The 15,175-nt window shown below is 48.4% G+C and overlaps 5 protein-coding genes across 5 annotated transcripts; 2 read left to right on the forward strand and 3 right to left on the reverse strand.

Annotated features, from left to right (window-relative positions):
- Positions 1 to 754: 754 nt before the first annotated feature.
- Positions 755 to 6,434, reverse strand: GGS25DRAFT_442085 (DNA-directed RNA polymerase II subunit RPB1). Its single transcript, XM_049258739.1, has 4 exons — positions 5,851 to 6,434; positions 1,001 to 5,785; positions 889 to 944; positions 755 to 838 (listed from the first exon to the last, which is right to left on the reverse strand). The coding sequence occupies exons 1-4, from the start codon at positions 6,205 to 6,207 to the stop codon at positions 811 to 813; spliced, it is 5,226 nt and encodes a 1,741-aa protein (XP_049112839.1). The 5' UTR covers positions 6,208 to 6,434; the 3' UTR covers positions 755 to 810.
- Positions 6,435 to 6,983: 549 nt separating this feature from the next.
- On the reverse strand, positions 6,984 to 9,213 carry GGS25DRAFT_506240 (WD40 repeat-like protein). Its single transcript, XM_049262294.1, has 2 exons — positions 8,521 to 9,213; positions 6,984 to 8,459 (listed from the first exon to the last, which is right to left on the reverse strand). The coding sequence occupies exons 1-2, from the start codon at positions 8,877 to 8,879 to the stop codon at positions 7,397 to 7,399; spliced, it is 1,422 nt and encodes a 473-aa protein (XP_049112840.1). The 5' UTR covers positions 8,880 to 9,213; the 3' UTR covers positions 6,984 to 7,396.
- Positions 9,214 to 9,304: 91 nt separating this feature from the next.
- On the forward strand, positions 9,305 to 10,844 carry GGS25DRAFT_442258 (tRNA guanylyltransferase). Its single transcript, XM_049258742.1, has 8 exons — positions 9,305 to 9,481; positions 9,535 to 9,624; positions 9,687 to 9,818; positions 9,870 to 9,914; positions 9,979 to 10,151; positions 10,205 to 10,293; positions 10,346 to 10,450; positions 10,508 to 10,844. Exons 1-8 carry the CDS (start codon positions 9,468 to 9,470, stop codon positions 10,724 to 10,726), a joined length of 867 nt encoding a protein of 288 aa, XP_049112841.1. The 5' UTR covers positions 9,305 to 9,467; the 3' UTR covers positions 10,727 to 10,844.
- A 288-nt stretch (positions 10,845 to 11,132) lies between these two features.
- GGS25DRAFT_442300 (uncharacterized protein) lies at positions 11,133 to 12,154 on the reverse strand. Its single transcript, XM_049258743.1, has one exon. The coding sequence runs from the start codon at positions 11,930 to 11,932 to the stop codon at positions 11,234 to 11,236; it is 699 nt and encodes a 232-aa protein (XP_049112842.1). The 5' UTR covers positions 11,933 to 12,154; the 3' UTR covers positions 11,133 to 11,233.
- A 1,614-nt stretch (positions 12,155 to 13,768) lies between these two features.
- Positions 13,769 to 14,830, forward strand: GGS25DRAFT_525218 (trypsin-like cysteine/serine peptidase domain-containing protein; the record flags this gene model as incomplete). The annotated part of the gene is made up of 2 exons (XM_049264742.1): positions 13,769 to 14,593; positions 14,702 to 14,830. The coding sequence occupies 2 exons, from the start codon at positions 13,769 to 13,771 to the stop codon at positions 14,828 to 14,830; spliced, it is 954 nt and encodes a 317-aa protein (XP_049112843.1).
- Between the last annotated feature and the right edge of the window lie 345 nt (positions 14,831 to 15,175).

Here is a 15,175-nt window from a genome sequence, read left to right on the forward strand (position 1 = left end):
GTCAAAAAATGGTACCGCACCTAGAGTTTTACAAGAGGCCTCGCATTTCACGAACCACAGGAGTAAGGAGTATGGAGATGTTCTCGTTTAATGGCTTTTATTTTGCCTGTGTCTGTTCTGTCTGTCTGTCTGTCTGCCTGTCTGTTTGCTTGTCTCTTGCCTACCTGCCTGGGCTATAATTCTGCCTCGACATTGGGGGGGTAAAAAACAACAAAAAAACATGACAAAACAAGACAAAACTAAAGCACACATCAATACCTCAGTCTCTTTTTCATTTCATAGCGCCCCTCTTAACTCTCGTGTGATCGTCCATAAGACTTTGACTCCTTTCGTCCTCCATTTTTGATCACAACCTCAACTTGAATAGCGGAAATAATCAATCTGCCGCCCCATCATATTGCCACGAGAGTTTCCAGGAGGGAATTAGAAAAAAAATCAAAACGTTGCATAATAAAAAAGACAACAGGAAATGTCAAATGCCAAACCTGCTTCTCCCAATCACTCTCACTCACTCTCTTTGCCTTTGCTATTGTACACAGCATGAAAAACTGGGAAAAAATCCGGGAGAATGCCCGCGACCCTTTTTTTTACCTGGAAACTTTTTTTGTGATTGCGACTTTGCTCTCTCTAGTCTGAAACGCGAATGCTGGGAAGAGGGATTTGCTTCTTTCCTCTATCGATGCATTATGAGGCCCTAGTAGATTCTACTAGTAACGGAAAATGGAAAACGACCATGTAGGCAAGAAACCCCGAATACTAAGGGGAAGAACATCCGCAAGACGCCAAGTGTGTATATTATGCAACCGAGAATTAATCATTCTTCGGTGATGTTGGGGAACTATTGACAGGTTAGCACCTTTGCATTTTATTGCAGAGGTTGATACGTACAACTTCGGGCTCGTATTACCACCCGGACCAGGGGTCTTGGGCGTGTACACAGGAGACTGCCCCGAGGTTAGCAAGAAATATCTATAGCAGTAGGGTTGGGTCTGGTACGAACCGTAGGTGAGTATCCAGGACTCGTTGAAGACTGCTGCGCCCTGTACCCAGGACTTGTAGGAGAATACGACGCCGGTGAGGTGGGTGAATAGTTAGGCGAGGCGGGTGAGAAGTTGGGCGATGTGCCACCCGGATGCAGATGTGGCGACGTTGGGCTATACATGGGACTTGTGGGAGAATAGCTGGGCGAAGCCGGCGACGCAAGAGTAGGTGAGGTGGGAGAATATTGTCTCGACGTGGGTGAAGTTGGTGAATAGCTCGGTGAGGTCGGGCTATATTGTGGGCTCGATGGGCTGGTGCTTCTGAAATGAGGCGAGCTTGGCGAGAAAGATGGAGACGATGGGCTAAACGTTGGTGACGTATTGAAGCTATTTCCCATCATGGGTGATGTAGGTGAATAACTACCACCGGGAGATGTTGGGGAGTAGCTAAATGGCGATGTTGGTGAAGTGCCACTGGAGAAGGGGCTCGTCACCCCTGGGCTTCGACCTCCATATGGACTCGTTGCACTGCCAAAGCCTCCATACTCTGTCGTACCAAAACCGGAAGGCGAGTCAGAGCCAGCTCCCACAATTGGCGAGAAATTGCCCATAGCCATTGATGGAGACGCGAGAGACATGCCATAGCCAGAATCGGCCATGGGTGATCCAGTATCATATGGAGTTGCCGCGCCCTCCATCGGGCTTCCTTTGGTAGTCATACCAGGCATGAGACCCATCCTAGAGTTATCGGAAATGACGGTCTCGAGCATCTTAGGATCCAAGAAGACTTGAAGGTGACCTGTACCCATAGGAGCCAATTGTCCCAGCATGACATTTTGAGAGATACCTCTGCAATCATCAATTTCACCGATAGCAGCGGCTTCTAGGAGAATTTCGACAGTCTCCTCGAAAGAACATCTCATCAACGCACCCGTATCCGCTCTGTTGATACCGTGACGAGTAACAGCAGCAATACTACCCCTATACGTCATAACATCAACCAAGAGAGCGAGATGGCGTTCGTTAACATAGGAACCATCAAAAGCCAACACTCGTCGTAACTCATTAAGAAGGGCCTGTCGTGCGGCCTCAATGCCGAATACATCGACTGTCTGCCATAGATCGTTCGTAATTGTCCGCCTGGAATCTACTCCAGGGACCGCCAGGACTTCTCGCAGGGCTGTGCCCTGGGTGTCGAGATACCACTCCTCGCAGAGGGGATTGTCCTTTGATTGTATTATGGCATCACTCTTATCAATAGCCATTCTGGTACCCTTGTTCAAGAAAGCCCGCTCAATGCCCTTAACACCTCGCAGGGTTAATTTCTCAAGCAGATGGTCAGAGAGACGCTTCAGCATCACATCGTCCTCGATCGTCTTGTCTTCGTCCTTATCTTCTGACATTGGGCGGATACGAATCACCTGGTGATCGGCATTGTTATCACTACAAATCACTGCTATGTCACTAGGATACTCGTCTCTCAAACGTATGGCAACGTCCTCAACTGTGAGGCCTTTGTCAAGCATTTTCTGACGATCTAGCGTGAAGCGGAGTAACCAGCGCGATTGTCTCTCGACAGGTGGTTGGCTGTCGTCGGGTAGTAGGAAGAATGATGAAACCATATCGGCATCTTGTTCGATGGTTGTCGACTCAATATCAGGATCATAGTAAATTTCAGTCATTGCTGTGACAGACCGGAGGTTGGTGTGCTCGACTGCACTTCGGAGTGCCTTGGCATGCTCCTGGGAAGTGGAACCGTCCAAGTAGACCATCATCGAAGGTGTCTTAATGTTGCTAGCAACATTGAGAATTTCCTTTAGACGGGGAACACCAAGGGTAACGTTCTTGGACGAAATACCGGTGAAATGGAAGGTGTTCAGCGTCATCTGTGTAGCAGGTTCACCAATTGACTGTGCAGCCAACACGCCGACCATTTCACCGGGGCTCACCATTGACCTAGACCAACGGTTTTCAAGCTCACCGAGAACGTGACGGAATGCAAGCTTATCTAACCGATGGTGGACAGCGATACGCTTAAATGACAATCGCGAGCGGAGTAAAGCCTTGAAGAGAAGAGACGAAAATTCGTCTGCCTCTCTAGAGACTGGGTCAGAACCACGAACAACAACCATCCTGTCCAGAAGATCCTTCACTGCAGGAATAACGTCGTGTGGTGTCAAGTTACTTCGTCGCGTATCGTCAACTTTGAGTAGCTTCTTCGATGACTCAATGATTCGGCCAACATTTAGAGGTAGTTGGAACATTTCGTCGAGTTTCTCTCCCCCAAGCTTTGCTTTGCGAAGGTACTCGCGGTCCTTGCAAAGATAGTCCCACTCCATATCCAAAAGCTCTTGGACCTGGGCATCTCCAACTAGGTCTCGGCCGTACTCAAGGGCATCTAGTACGGAAGGTTGAAGCCCTTCCATCACATCCAAACGGTACCGATGATCGAAATCACTAGCTCTTATGACCCAATGATCCATAGGCTGCTTCTCAATGAACATGGCATCGCGACCATCTTCACCATACAAATACTGAATGACATCACCAAGTGAGTTACGCACCGTGCCGTCGTACCGAGCGCTGACGTCTTCCAGGGCCTTCACCAAACGACGCTGAATGTACCCAGTTTCGGCAGTCTTGACGGCTGTATCAATGAGACCTTCACGACCAGCCATGGCGTGGAAGAAGAATTCTGAAGGAGTTAAGCCACGCAAGTATGAATTCTCGACAAAACCACGAGCCTCGGGAGAGTAGTCATCTTTGGTGAAGTGGGGAAGCGTTCGGTATTTGAAGCCGAACGGAATACGCTTGCCTTCGACGATCTGTTGGCCGACAAGAGCGGTCATCTGAGAGATATTGATCGAAGAACCCTTTGAACCGGAACGGGCCATCACCACGGCATTGTTCGAGTCCTTAAGACTGTTCTCGGTAGTTGTACCGGCCTTGTCTCGTGCAGAGTTGAGAGCCTTAGAAACTTTGCTCTCAAACGTTTCTCGAACGTTCATACCGGGCAAAGCCTCCAACTCGTTTGCGGTAGCTTGGGCCGTCAGGGTAGCGACCTCTGCCTTTTGTTCATCAATGTGGACCTGGATCTTCTCGATTGTGATCTTGTCCGGAATAGTATCACCAATACCAATACTGTGGCCGTTATGGAACAGCCAGTAGTTAATGACGCGCTGGCATCCATTAAGGAAGGCCATGGCTCCCTCAGGACCAAGTTCATTATAGCACAGATGGATGATACCACCACTAGCTGCGCCGACATTCTTTTTGGTAAGTACACCGAAAAGTAGCTGCCCAGACTGAACCAGCAGCCCATCGTCTCCTAGTGGGCACCAGGGACCACTCTGTGGCTTGGTGTAGAGGCTGATCTCCTTGGGAATGACTAAACTGACGATTTGCTTTCCTGTCCATCGAGGTCTTGGTCTGAGAATTGCGGGCTGGGGGATCACGCCATCCCAGTCAGGAACCCACAACATTGTGTTGTAGACCTGCTCTCTTGTCAAGAACACATCACGACGGCACATCTTGTATACGCCTGCCAACGTATCTTGGACGATACCCATTAATGGACCATTACGCTGAGGAGAGACGATATTAAGAGGGACCATGCACAGCTCGCGGATTTCGGCGCGAGTTTCTTCGGTTTGTGGCACGTGAAGATTCATTTCGTCGCCGTCGAAATCAGCGTTATAGGGCGATGTGACCGACAGATTGAGGCGGAACGTGGAAAACGGCATAACCTTGACCCTGTGGCCCATCATGGACTCCTTGTGAAGAGAGGGTTGACGGTTAAATATGATGTAGTCGCCATCTTGAAGGTGGCGTTCAACTTTCCAACCGTATTCGAGATTAATTTGACCAGCGCGCTTGTGATGTCGTAGATCGATTCTTGAGCCATCCGTTCGGACCACATACTTGGCACCGGGGTGCTCATTGGGTCCGTTCTGGACAAGCTTATGCAACCGTGAGATGTTGTAGGGTGTAACAGTCTCAGGGTAAGTAAGAGTACGTGCTATACTCTTGGGTACACCGACTTCGTCAAGTGAAATGTTTGCATCACCTGTGATGACGGTACGAGCAGAAAAGTCGACACGTTTTCCCATCAGATTACCACGCAGTCTGCCCTCCTTTCCCTTTAGACGAGCTCGAATAGACTTTACTGGGCGGCCGCTTTTCTGTAAGGCCTGAGGTTGACCAGCAATGTCATTATCCATCAGAGTAGCAACGTGATATTGAAGAAGTTGCTCAAAGTCTTCGGAAATATGAGCAGGTGCGCCCTCTTGAATGGCTTGTCGTACGTTTCCGTTGGCACGAATGATATCACCTAATTTGTACGTCAAATCGTCCTCATTCCTCAGGCCCTGGCCAGTCCCGTCCATAGATATACTGGGACGAACAGGAGGAGGCGGAACAGGAAGTACAGTGATTACCATCCATTCAGGGCGAGAGTAATCGGTGTTTAAGCCCATGTCATGGAGATCGTCGTCGGAGATAGCTTTGAGGATGTTGAGAACCATTTCGGGGGTCATGCGTCTCTTCTCGCTACTCTTAGTACCGTCCTCGCCACTCATCTTATATTGCGCTGTCAACTGAAGCGCAGTTAGACGAACTGAAGGCTGGAAGTTGCCGCATCCACCATGGCCCGAGCCCTTCGGCTTGCTGCCCGGCTCATACTCCTTGTCATCTTCCTTGGGTACATCGTTACTGCATATTTTCTTGGACTTGCAGCAGTTCCAGACACGACTGAATCGTGTCTTTGGATCTCGTGTGTTGATAGCAGCTAGGAATTCGGGATTATTCTAAATAAGTAGGTCAGTATTCTGAAGATTTCAGCAATGTCAGGGAGCAGAGGCAGGGAACTGACTCTATCATCCAGGACTTTACTGCAGTTGTGGCAAACTATCTCGAGAATCTTTTTGACTTTCTTGATAAAACCTGGATGGAAGACAGGTTTTGCTAGTTCGATATGGCCGAAATGACCTGGGCATTCGGACATGTTCTCTAAGCAGGTTGCACACTTGAATTGTCGGTCAACAGAACCAAGACGAGGATCATTGAGACCATTCTGGCGTGGCTTAGTCCGTGTCTCGTCCATGGTCTCAGGATATAGAATGTGAGCAACGCTCATGTTCTTGACCTCTTCAGGTGAGAGAAGACCAAATTGGATCTCCTCTATGGTCTTGAGAGGCGCATCGGAATGCGCAAAATGAAGGTTCGCCATCTTGCATTAATTTGGAAATGATGATGAATATTAAGTTGCGAGGTAAGGATGGGAAAGGTCAAAGACTGGTGGGGGGGAATATTATATCGATTGACGACTGTGTTGGGTATTGAAAGAAGGAATGGTTTTGTTCAAAGTGATTGTTCTGGGATGAAAGAAAGTGGGTTGTAATAATGAAGGTACTAAGGTTGAGAAGTGAGAGGTGGTGCTTCGTCGGATCGTGACTCGTAAAGCGGGGCGGGCGGTATCGTGTCGGTCGGAAAGAAGGTAAAAGTAAGGTATATACAACCGACAGTGTGCTTAGCAGACACTGATAATAAAAAAATGGGTGTCAATAATGACAGAAGAGATGACACTGGAGGGCGATTGCCAACCAGGCCAAAGGCCCGATCAAAGTGACTAAAACGTTTTCCAGAGCGCGCGCACGATGAAAAAATAATCGCGATAATCGAAAATCACTTCACCGATGCGTAATAAAGTGTAGGATACTCGCGGGGAGGGGGCTGATGCGATATCCGGAGCGCGTCGTGATGTTTCGTCAATCGTGGAAAAAGTTGTTGTGGTTTGGGAGAAGGCTTGTTCTTTTGGAAGGAGTCGAGAACTGAACTAGAGCAGAAGTGAGGCAGAAGCCGCTACGAGACCACGCTAAGCCAGTTTCGGACAGAGAATGGTTCGGAAATGAGTTTTTCCATGAGGCTCATTAACAGTACGTACTTCATAATTGTATTTGACACGGAGAATGTAACCGTGCACGGTGTACCTGCCCATTGAATCACTTTAAAAAAAAAATAGTAACCACATAGAATCACCCAGTGCAAGGTATGTACCATTATGATACTAATCCCATTGTACTTGACTAGGTACATATTTACTACATATTTATCATGTGAATGGTCTCAAGGTTAACGGTGCAGATGCATGTTACTCACCACCATCAGAGATATTAGGTCAGCAACAGCCAACGTAACAAGGAGATCAGACCATTACATGACACCATATCCTGGTTAGTACAGTATGAACCGAAGCACCTACCTAGTCACATAGTAACTACTGGTTATTTGACTACACTTGATAGATGGATTTCTCGGAATATTTCTCATTAGAGGGGTATCGGGTTATTATTACCTAGTAGCTAGCAACTGCGTACCTACTATATAGGTATCTGGGCAGGTCAGGTATGTATTATAAGTCATCTCTTCCTTCCTCTGGTGCTTTTCGCAGGAACCGTCTTCTTGCCTCCAGCCGTCTTCTCTTCATCAGCAGCCTCGCCTTCTTGTCCTTCGCCTAGACTTCTGCGCCGCACCGTACCTGTCGAGACCGTAACGAACTCCTCTTCGCTGTCGCTCTCGCCTAGATTAAACAGTACTGGCATCTGAAACCCCGCGCCGTCGATGTCCTCGTCGTATCTGTTGCTCGGATCCAGCGTCAACACATCGATATCTTCATCTTCCCTATCCAGCCTACGCTTATTGATCTCCTCTTGAGGGTGGATATCGAATTCGTCCTCCTTCTCGATATACTCCACATTTTCCTCGACCTCGACGAAGTCTGGCGCCAATGCCGACCAGCGTTGCGGTGTGGTCACCGACCAGATGTAGATACGGCCGGTTTCGAGCCCACAAGCAGCTAATATGGCCCTATGCGGGTGCCACTCAATTACTCCTTGCTCCTCCTTTGGTCCCTCTAGCATTCGAACAAGACTGCCGTGATTTCGCTCCCAGATGTATAATTCGTGATTGTTGTATGTAGATGCTGCCACGTATTCCCCTGTAGCGCTGAATGTGACATGGTTCCAGGACAGTCGATTAACGACATCTTGAAATTTATGCTCGAGCGGCATTTGTATTGTATCGGGGTCGAGATCTTCGGCCGAGAGATTGGGTAGGTGGAAGGTTCTGATGATGCGATCCTGCGAGTTAACCAGCATTTCACGTCCGGAGCTCGTCAAACGCAGCGTAGTGACCACAGAACTACATATCTTTTCTGACCATATAATTTCGTGGGTGTGGGCATCTATAATGTTGAAGCGACCTTTGTTCGTGCCCGCAAGGATATGATCGCCTGCGGCCGTCCAGACCGCTGCAGTAGTCATCTGCTTTGCATCCTCTTTCGCTTGCTTCTCTTTAGTCGCGGCGTCGACGTCGGTATTCGTTCTTTTAGGCGCGGAGGGGAGCGTGTGCTTTACATCGCTAAGGCCGGTCATGTCAACAAGCGATGGGGCTTCGTCAAAAATGGATGCTACGAATAAATTGCTATGTTGACGCCGTGATCAGTCTTGTAGATGTTTTTTTAAAATTACGAGGCGATACTCACTGGTTCCAAGGGTGGAGATCCGCGGTATAGATGGGCGCGCGGAAGCGCACTTCTCTGTACCTCGTGCCATCTTTCAGATCCCAGAGAACAGCCCTCCAACCTTGGCAGGCGGAGAGCAAGTACCGGCCGCATCTAGACCAGCTCAGGGAAGTGATTGCCGCCCTATGACCTCTCAACTTCCTTGCCACACCCATCGTCTCGAGATCCCAAACTACGACGGTACCATCGACGCGACCGGAGGCGAGGTAGTCACCTCTCCGATTGAAACGCAGACATGTTGTGTGGCCGGATCGAATAGTATTGGTGATATTCTCAGGGTAATCCTGGAGCAGGTAATCGTCGGAAAGTAGCAGATTCATATCGGCGCGTTCATCCCATTGATCGGAAGGGAAATCGTGGATTCGTATTGATTCGATTCAGCGAGTTTGCGGTTTTTGACGCGTTAGATAGGTGTAGATACAGGTGGGGGTTGTAAGTACAGGAAGTACATGAAGCAAGTCCACATTTACAAGTTCAATTCGTGAAACAATTGATGGTAAGCTTGGAGCTTGGAGCTTGGAAGTTCCAATATTCTTGCGGTTGCGGTCGTGGTCGTGGTAGCCTTGCAGCTCATGCAAATAAATTTACAGGGGGTTTTAGACAGGGTCTCCCCGCTGATCTCCCGCTAACATGACGCCCCTACGTAATAGCACATGCTCTGGGGGTAACCTTGTGTATTCACTGTACACTATTGAGGCTGGAGGCTAAAGGTTTCCAGTTGTATTCTATGAGCGCATGTACCTATGTAGTATTCCTGTATTGCATACATGTATGTACCTACTACTATTTATGTATACATACATTATGTATGTTAGTCACTCATAGTGAAGACCATTTATCGTCTACATCCTCTTTATATACCAATTTGTATACGATTTGATCGCAGTCTCTACAGGCTATTCGATTCAATGGCTAATTCAAGGTAAGCTGTTCCCTCTCTAGACACTATCTTTACGTCTAACAATCTCACCTTAGGTTTGAATATGTCAAACAATTCGAGCAAGTTGACAATCTACTACCGAACACATGGATAGTAGTGAGAATAGATGGTCGCGGGTTCACCAAGTAACGTCCCATAATGAAATGACTACACTAAATGTGTGCTAATTTCTATACTGGTGAGGCAGATTATGCGCCAAGTATAATTTTGAAAAGCCCAATGACCGTAGAGCGCTGGACTTAATGAACGCCGCTGCGAAAGCTGTTGTTACCGAGCTTCCTGATATTACCATCGCTTATGGGGTCAGTGATGAGTATAGGTTAGATGCTTCAAGTTTCATGAACGAGATAACTATACTAAATTACAGTAGCTTTTGTTTCCATAAAACCTGTACCCTATTTGAAAGAAGGGCCAGGTAAGTCACTTGTCTTATGCTACAGCTTTGGACATGCCGTATCTTATTTGGAGTTTATATATAGCAAAATAACATCTACCATTGTCTCGACATTTACTGCAAACTACATCTATCTATGGTCAACCTACTTCCCAGATCTGCCACTGTCAGCTCCTCTTCCTAGCTTCGACGGCAGGGCCGTTTGCTACCCTAGTGTACAGAACCTACGCGACTACATGAGCTGGCGCCAGGTAGACTGTGAGCCTTTGATTCAGAATCATGCCAGGCAACGTAGACTGACAAGCTAGCAGGCCACATTAACAACTTATACAACACCACATTCTGGTCACTCGTTAAACTCGGGGGGATGGAGGCGAAAGATGCCGAGATGCTATTATCTGTAAGTCGGTATGTGGCTCTGGTTCCCAGACACTAGACTGACCAACATCTAGGGCACACTTGCGGCTGATAAGAATGAGATCTTATTCTCGAAATTCGGAATCAACTACAACAACGAACCAGAAATCCTCAGGAAAGGAAGTGTAGTATTTCGAGATGTGAGGGATTCCCTTCTAAAGTAATATCAAGGCTACGTTTATATTGACAACAGACAGTACGAGCTCGTTGAGCCAGGCAGTGACGACGTGGCAAAAGCAGCCGATGAGCTGGCGGAGCCCATACGACAGTCCAAAACACAGGATGACAAGGACAAGAAACGACGAGCAAAAGCTGTAGTAGTAGTCAATCACTTAGATATCATAAAGGACGACTTCTGGGAAAGACGGCCTTGGCTCCTGTCCAACAAACCAGGAAAGATTTCCAAAGAGACTTAGGAAAAACCGACACTGTCAACCATCACGATATTGGCATCAGGTATACGCGATAATGCGCACCCAACTCAGACGTACATCATTAAGCCTCCAGTCTCAAGCCGTAATGGATCATGTGCAGATATATCCCGAAAACACTAGAGCGCGATACACTGAGAATTCTGTCTCCGAACAGGTTAATGATATGCTCGTTGGAATATTATTTATGATTATTTCCGTAGCTATCTTGGTCTTATGGTATGGCTGGTATACTTCTTCGCACCCGCTGCGAACTACCGAAGAAGAGCACGAATTACCCACATACTAGCGAACTAGGCATGCATCCCCGTGGGAGTGAACCGGTTCTGCATAAGGGCCTCACGATTGCCCGTCGACGCAAATCCATGGAGGTATTGAGTCGGCTTGTATCCTTCTTTCCGATGGATTAGGGGAGCGAGGACTTAGGCAGGGCGAAGACTTGAGTCTATCGGTGAATGTATCTTGGAGAATCCATAGCACTACATTGTTCGCTCATCCACCAGATGCTGTCTTGTGTTGTCTCTTGTCTTCTTTTCGCTTGCGTCTCGCGTCTCTTCTGGCGCGGCGTTCCTCCTTAGTCTCTCCGGCCTTCATTTGCTCCTTCTCTGCCTTTCTAGTTTTCTTGCCCTCAGCCTTGACCTTCTTCACGACGCGCTCTTCTGCCTTTTTCTTCGCCGTCTTTTTCGCCGCCTTCTCTAACCTTCTTATACTCTTGGCTTCTCTTCTCGCTTCCCTCCTTTCCTTTCTCTCCTCTTTGGTCTCCTCCCCATCCGTACTAACAGTCGCGACAGGTGTTCCCGTGCCGCTATCGGGCGGTGTCGGTAAGCCCGTTGTCACATTCATTCCCACGGTCCCCTCTATAAAGCCGCCCTTCACAAAGGACGAGTACAGACCTCGATTGCCTGTGTACTTGCTCAGGGCGTTCTTCGCAGTGATCTTTTCCAGGGCGCCGCCTTTCAGGGTTTGTTTCATGGTTCCGGTCTTGGTATCGATTCCCTTGAGCGCTTGATCAAAAGCGTTGAGCCACCACGCTTCAACTTTGTGTTCGGCCTTTTTACTACCAAGGCCGCTACCATCGCTATTGCGTTTCATCAGGATGTGGTGGGCGAGTCCCGTGCTGTCGCTGGTTGGGTGGAGAGTGTGCCCGGTGCCCCGCCACCCTTGGGCGGTCAGGAGGGCGTGCGCATTCATTGTAAGACAGGTTCGGTTGTCGCGTATATATGCCCTTGACGTGGGGGGGGGGGGGGGAGATTGGAAGTTTATGACTTTGAAAGGCACATGGCTTTGTAAGAATATGGTTGACTTGGTAGAGATTATTTACAAGGAATTGGAAATGGAAATTTTTAGTGGACCTGTCACTTATCTCGATGTATGGATAATTGCATATCTTTTTTTGGATATGAATAAATGAATGTGCTTAGGTAATCTTAGCCAGTGCTACTTTTTACTTTATTTCGTTATTTCGTTATTTCAACTCTTAACTTTCTTTATTTCAACCAAGTTACCAAGCACCACTATTATGGTCTCTACGAAATATAGCATCTAGAACAACAATATTCTTTGTTAATATGTCTTCCCTTTGCGTGGGAACTTTTCGATTGCCCAGCAAGAGGTATCAACTAGGTCCAGTTGGAATAGCTTCACCACCAAGGTCTTCACAAAGACAGGTCGTACAAATCCAGACAATGTCATCCATGCGTCCCTCATTATCTTACATCGCACGCCTCTTTAAAGATGTCAGAATTGGAACACGAAGACTGGGTTAAGATTATGAGGCGAAGCTGATCCATAAGGCGCGAAGCCCAACTTGATACCCGCACTTGTAAGCGTCAAATGAAAGTTGTAAGCTAGCGCATTCATTCATACGATGCCGTGCCTCTTGTGGATGTATTAAACAGCCTATAGGCTTCCCAGTCCCCAATATGCTTACACGTACCTATGCACCAAGTATAGACGACGAGGTTTATTCGTCTCTCGAATCCTCCAGAAATGGTAGCTTCCTAGTATGGTCGGTCTTAAACTGCCCAATCTCTTGGTGAACTCGGAATTATCTTGACATCTGATATCACGATATCTTGATTATATGTCTTATTATATCAAAAGACCTTCTACAAAATCATTATAAGTAGGTAGCTTACCTAGGTAGGTAGGTAGTAAAGTGTCTAGGTTAGGAATATTCCAGAGAAGTTATAATATCACAAGGAATCCCTTACTGCGCTTTCTCCATTACCCCACAGTAGCTATGGCTTTTCAATAAGAAAGCATAAGCTCGTGATTTATAGGAAGCGGCGCAACGGTCTACCGGGACAGGGGCCATGTGATGCCTTTATTCTCAATTCGGGCTTCTCGACCCCATATTCTGAGGAGCCCAAGAAGACCAGATCATGTGGGATGGGCGTGTTTAATGATGGAGCTGCGACCCTGGCATCACGTCCTCGATGGGGAAGGTTGATAATTTATAGGTCGTTATGGATAGGGGGGTAACGTTGCGCGCGTTCAAGAACTGCTGTCTTGGATGAACCTGCGCCTGACCAGCTCCATGAAGGAAACATCACATAACAGTCGACAATGAAAACAGCTTTATGGCGTTCTAAATACTGACATATGAAGGTGTTGGGGCAAGCCAAGAGTACCTAGTAGGGTTGGCTGCTATGTGCTCAGGTAGGCAAGCTCATATGAACATTCATCAAGGCCTCCTCGCCGCATTCCTGCCATAAGGCTATCGTGCCCAGCTAATGTTGTTTTACACAGCATGGCTGCTGCTTTACCAGCTTCTAAATGCAGCAGCTGTGCCGCTTTTTCGTGGTCAACAGGGGTTCTTAGTTGAAGCTATCTTGATACTGGGTCTTCGGCCCGTGAGATCTTGGCATAGTAGGTATTGAGTATGTAGTTGGAGCTTCGAAGTCTATAAGTATAAGACTGCGTCTCTGTTGTTTGACGAGAGAATAATCTGTATTCTCAAGCCTCCTGCCTTTCCAAGAATACTTACTCAGGAATCAACAGACTAACTACAGTCCCATTCCAACAATGGTTTCCTCTTCTCTCTCTCCTCTGGCCGCGGCCTTGCTGCTTCTTTCCCCCAATGTTGCCGCAACCCCTATTTCTAATGCCCAAAACAGCAAGTACACCCACCCTCTCGGTATCCCCGAGGTGCAGCCCCAAGCACTCCTATTCGAAGGTCCCGCGCCGCAGATCCACGAGCTCTCGATCGACGCTCTCAGCCAGCAAAACGCCACCGAAATCCCCGCCTTCATCCCCGAGGGTCTACACGTGGCGACCGAGGACGAGGAAGCCGAACTCAGCAGGCGCTTCATCATGGGCGCGGACAACCGCGTCCTGTGGACGGACCGGTCGTACCCCTTCTCGGCGATGGGCAAGATCGAGTGGAACACGGGGGTGTTCTGCTCGGGGGCGCTGATCGGGCCGCGCCACGTCGCGACCGCGAAGCACTGCGCGCCCATCGGCCAGACGGGCGTCAGCCTGCGCTTCCGCCCCGCCTTCTACGACGGCGACCAGTTCCCCAGCGCCGCCGTCACCACCATCTACCACCTACCGGGTTACTCCGTCAACGACCCGGACGCCAACGCCTGCGACATCAAGGAGGACTGGGCCATCTTCATCCTCGACGCGCGCCTCGGCGACCAGCGCGGTGGCCTCGGCGCCAAGGTCATCGACCAGGGGCTCATCGGCAAGAACGAGCTCCTCCACCTTGGATACCCTGGTGATTTGGCGAACGGCCAGCGTCCGTACCGCCAGGATAGGATCACCATCGCCAACCGCTTCGACTGCGATGCGACTGGTGGGCTCTCGACCGATGCTGATGTTGCGGGAGGACAGAGCGGCGGCCCTATCGTAAGTGGTTTCTTATATCATTACTCTCCCCTCTCTACCCCCCCCTCTGCCCTTGTGAACAGCAAATAAGTATTTAGGTATGACTATACTAACTGGTGCCCGATATAGTGGCAAAACATCGACGGAACCCGCCTCCAACTCGGCGTCCTGAGCGCAGGCAGTGCCACGGAGAGCGTCTTCGCCGGCGGCAACAACTGGCTTAATGCCATTTCCATCGCCCGCAGGGATTTCCCTTAGGTTTAAATTTTGTTTTTAGGTCAGCGTTTGCATAGGAAGGGACAGCTGGGAAGGAAGGAAAGCGATATAGGATGAAAGTGTTGGGTTTTTTATATATTGCGAGGTTTATATTCGTATTCTACTGTATATAAGGTATATAGCATACATACTTACGGTTCTAGGCGATGAATGTTGAAGTTAATATTGATGACTTCACCCCTTTCTCCTCGAAGTAAAGAAATACCATAAACGAGTTCGCCACCCATTAAACACCAGACACGACTCTACCATCTAAATCATATATACTAACCTAGATGAATAAGTCCTCGATATCTTCTGATCTATAGACTTGCCTACTTATCTTTT

Source organism: Hypoxylon fragiforme (assembly GCF_022984875.1).
Source record: "Hypoxylon fragiforme strain CBS 206.31 chromosome Unknown GGS25scaffold_9, whole genome shotgun sequence".
Taxonomy (NCBI): Eukaryota; Fungi; Ascomycota; class Sordariomycetes; order Xylariales; family Hypoxylaceae; genus Hypoxylon; species Hypoxylon fragiforme.

Coding starts and splice junctions, on each gene's coding strand:
- GGS25DRAFT_442085 (XM_049258739.1), bottom strand. CDS start 6,207: ATGGCGAACCTTCATTTTGCGCATTCCGATGCGCCTCTCAAGACCATA. Junction 5,786..5,850: donor GTAAAGTCCTGGATGATAGA/GTCAGTTCCCTG, acceptor CTACTTATTTAG/AATAATCCCGAATTCCTAGC. Junction 839..888: donor GGTAATACGAGCCCGAAGTT/GTACGTATCAAC, acceptor ACCTGTCAATAG/TTCCCCAACATCACCGAAGA.
- GGS25DRAFT_506240 (XM_049262294.1), bottom strand. CDS start 8,879: ATGAATCTGCTACTTTCCGACGATTACCTGCTCCAGGATTACCCTGAG. Junction 8,460..8,520: donor GATCTCCACCCTTGGAACCA/GTGAGTATCGCC, acceptor GCGTCAACATAG/CAATTTATTCGTAGCATCCA.
- GGS25DRAFT_442258 (XM_049258742.1), top strand. Junction 9,819..9,869: donor GGGGTCAGTGATGAGTATAG/GTTAGATGCTTC, acceptor AAATTACAGTAG/CTTTTGTTTCCATAAAACCT. Junction 10,451..10,507: donor GAAGTGTAGTATTTCGAGAT/GTGAGGGATTCC, acceptor GACAACAGACAG/TACGAGCTCGTTGAGCCAGG.
- GGS25DRAFT_442300 (XM_049258743.1), bottom strand. CDS start 11,932: ATGAATGCGCACGCCCTCCTGACCGCCCAAGGGTGGCGGGGCACCGGG.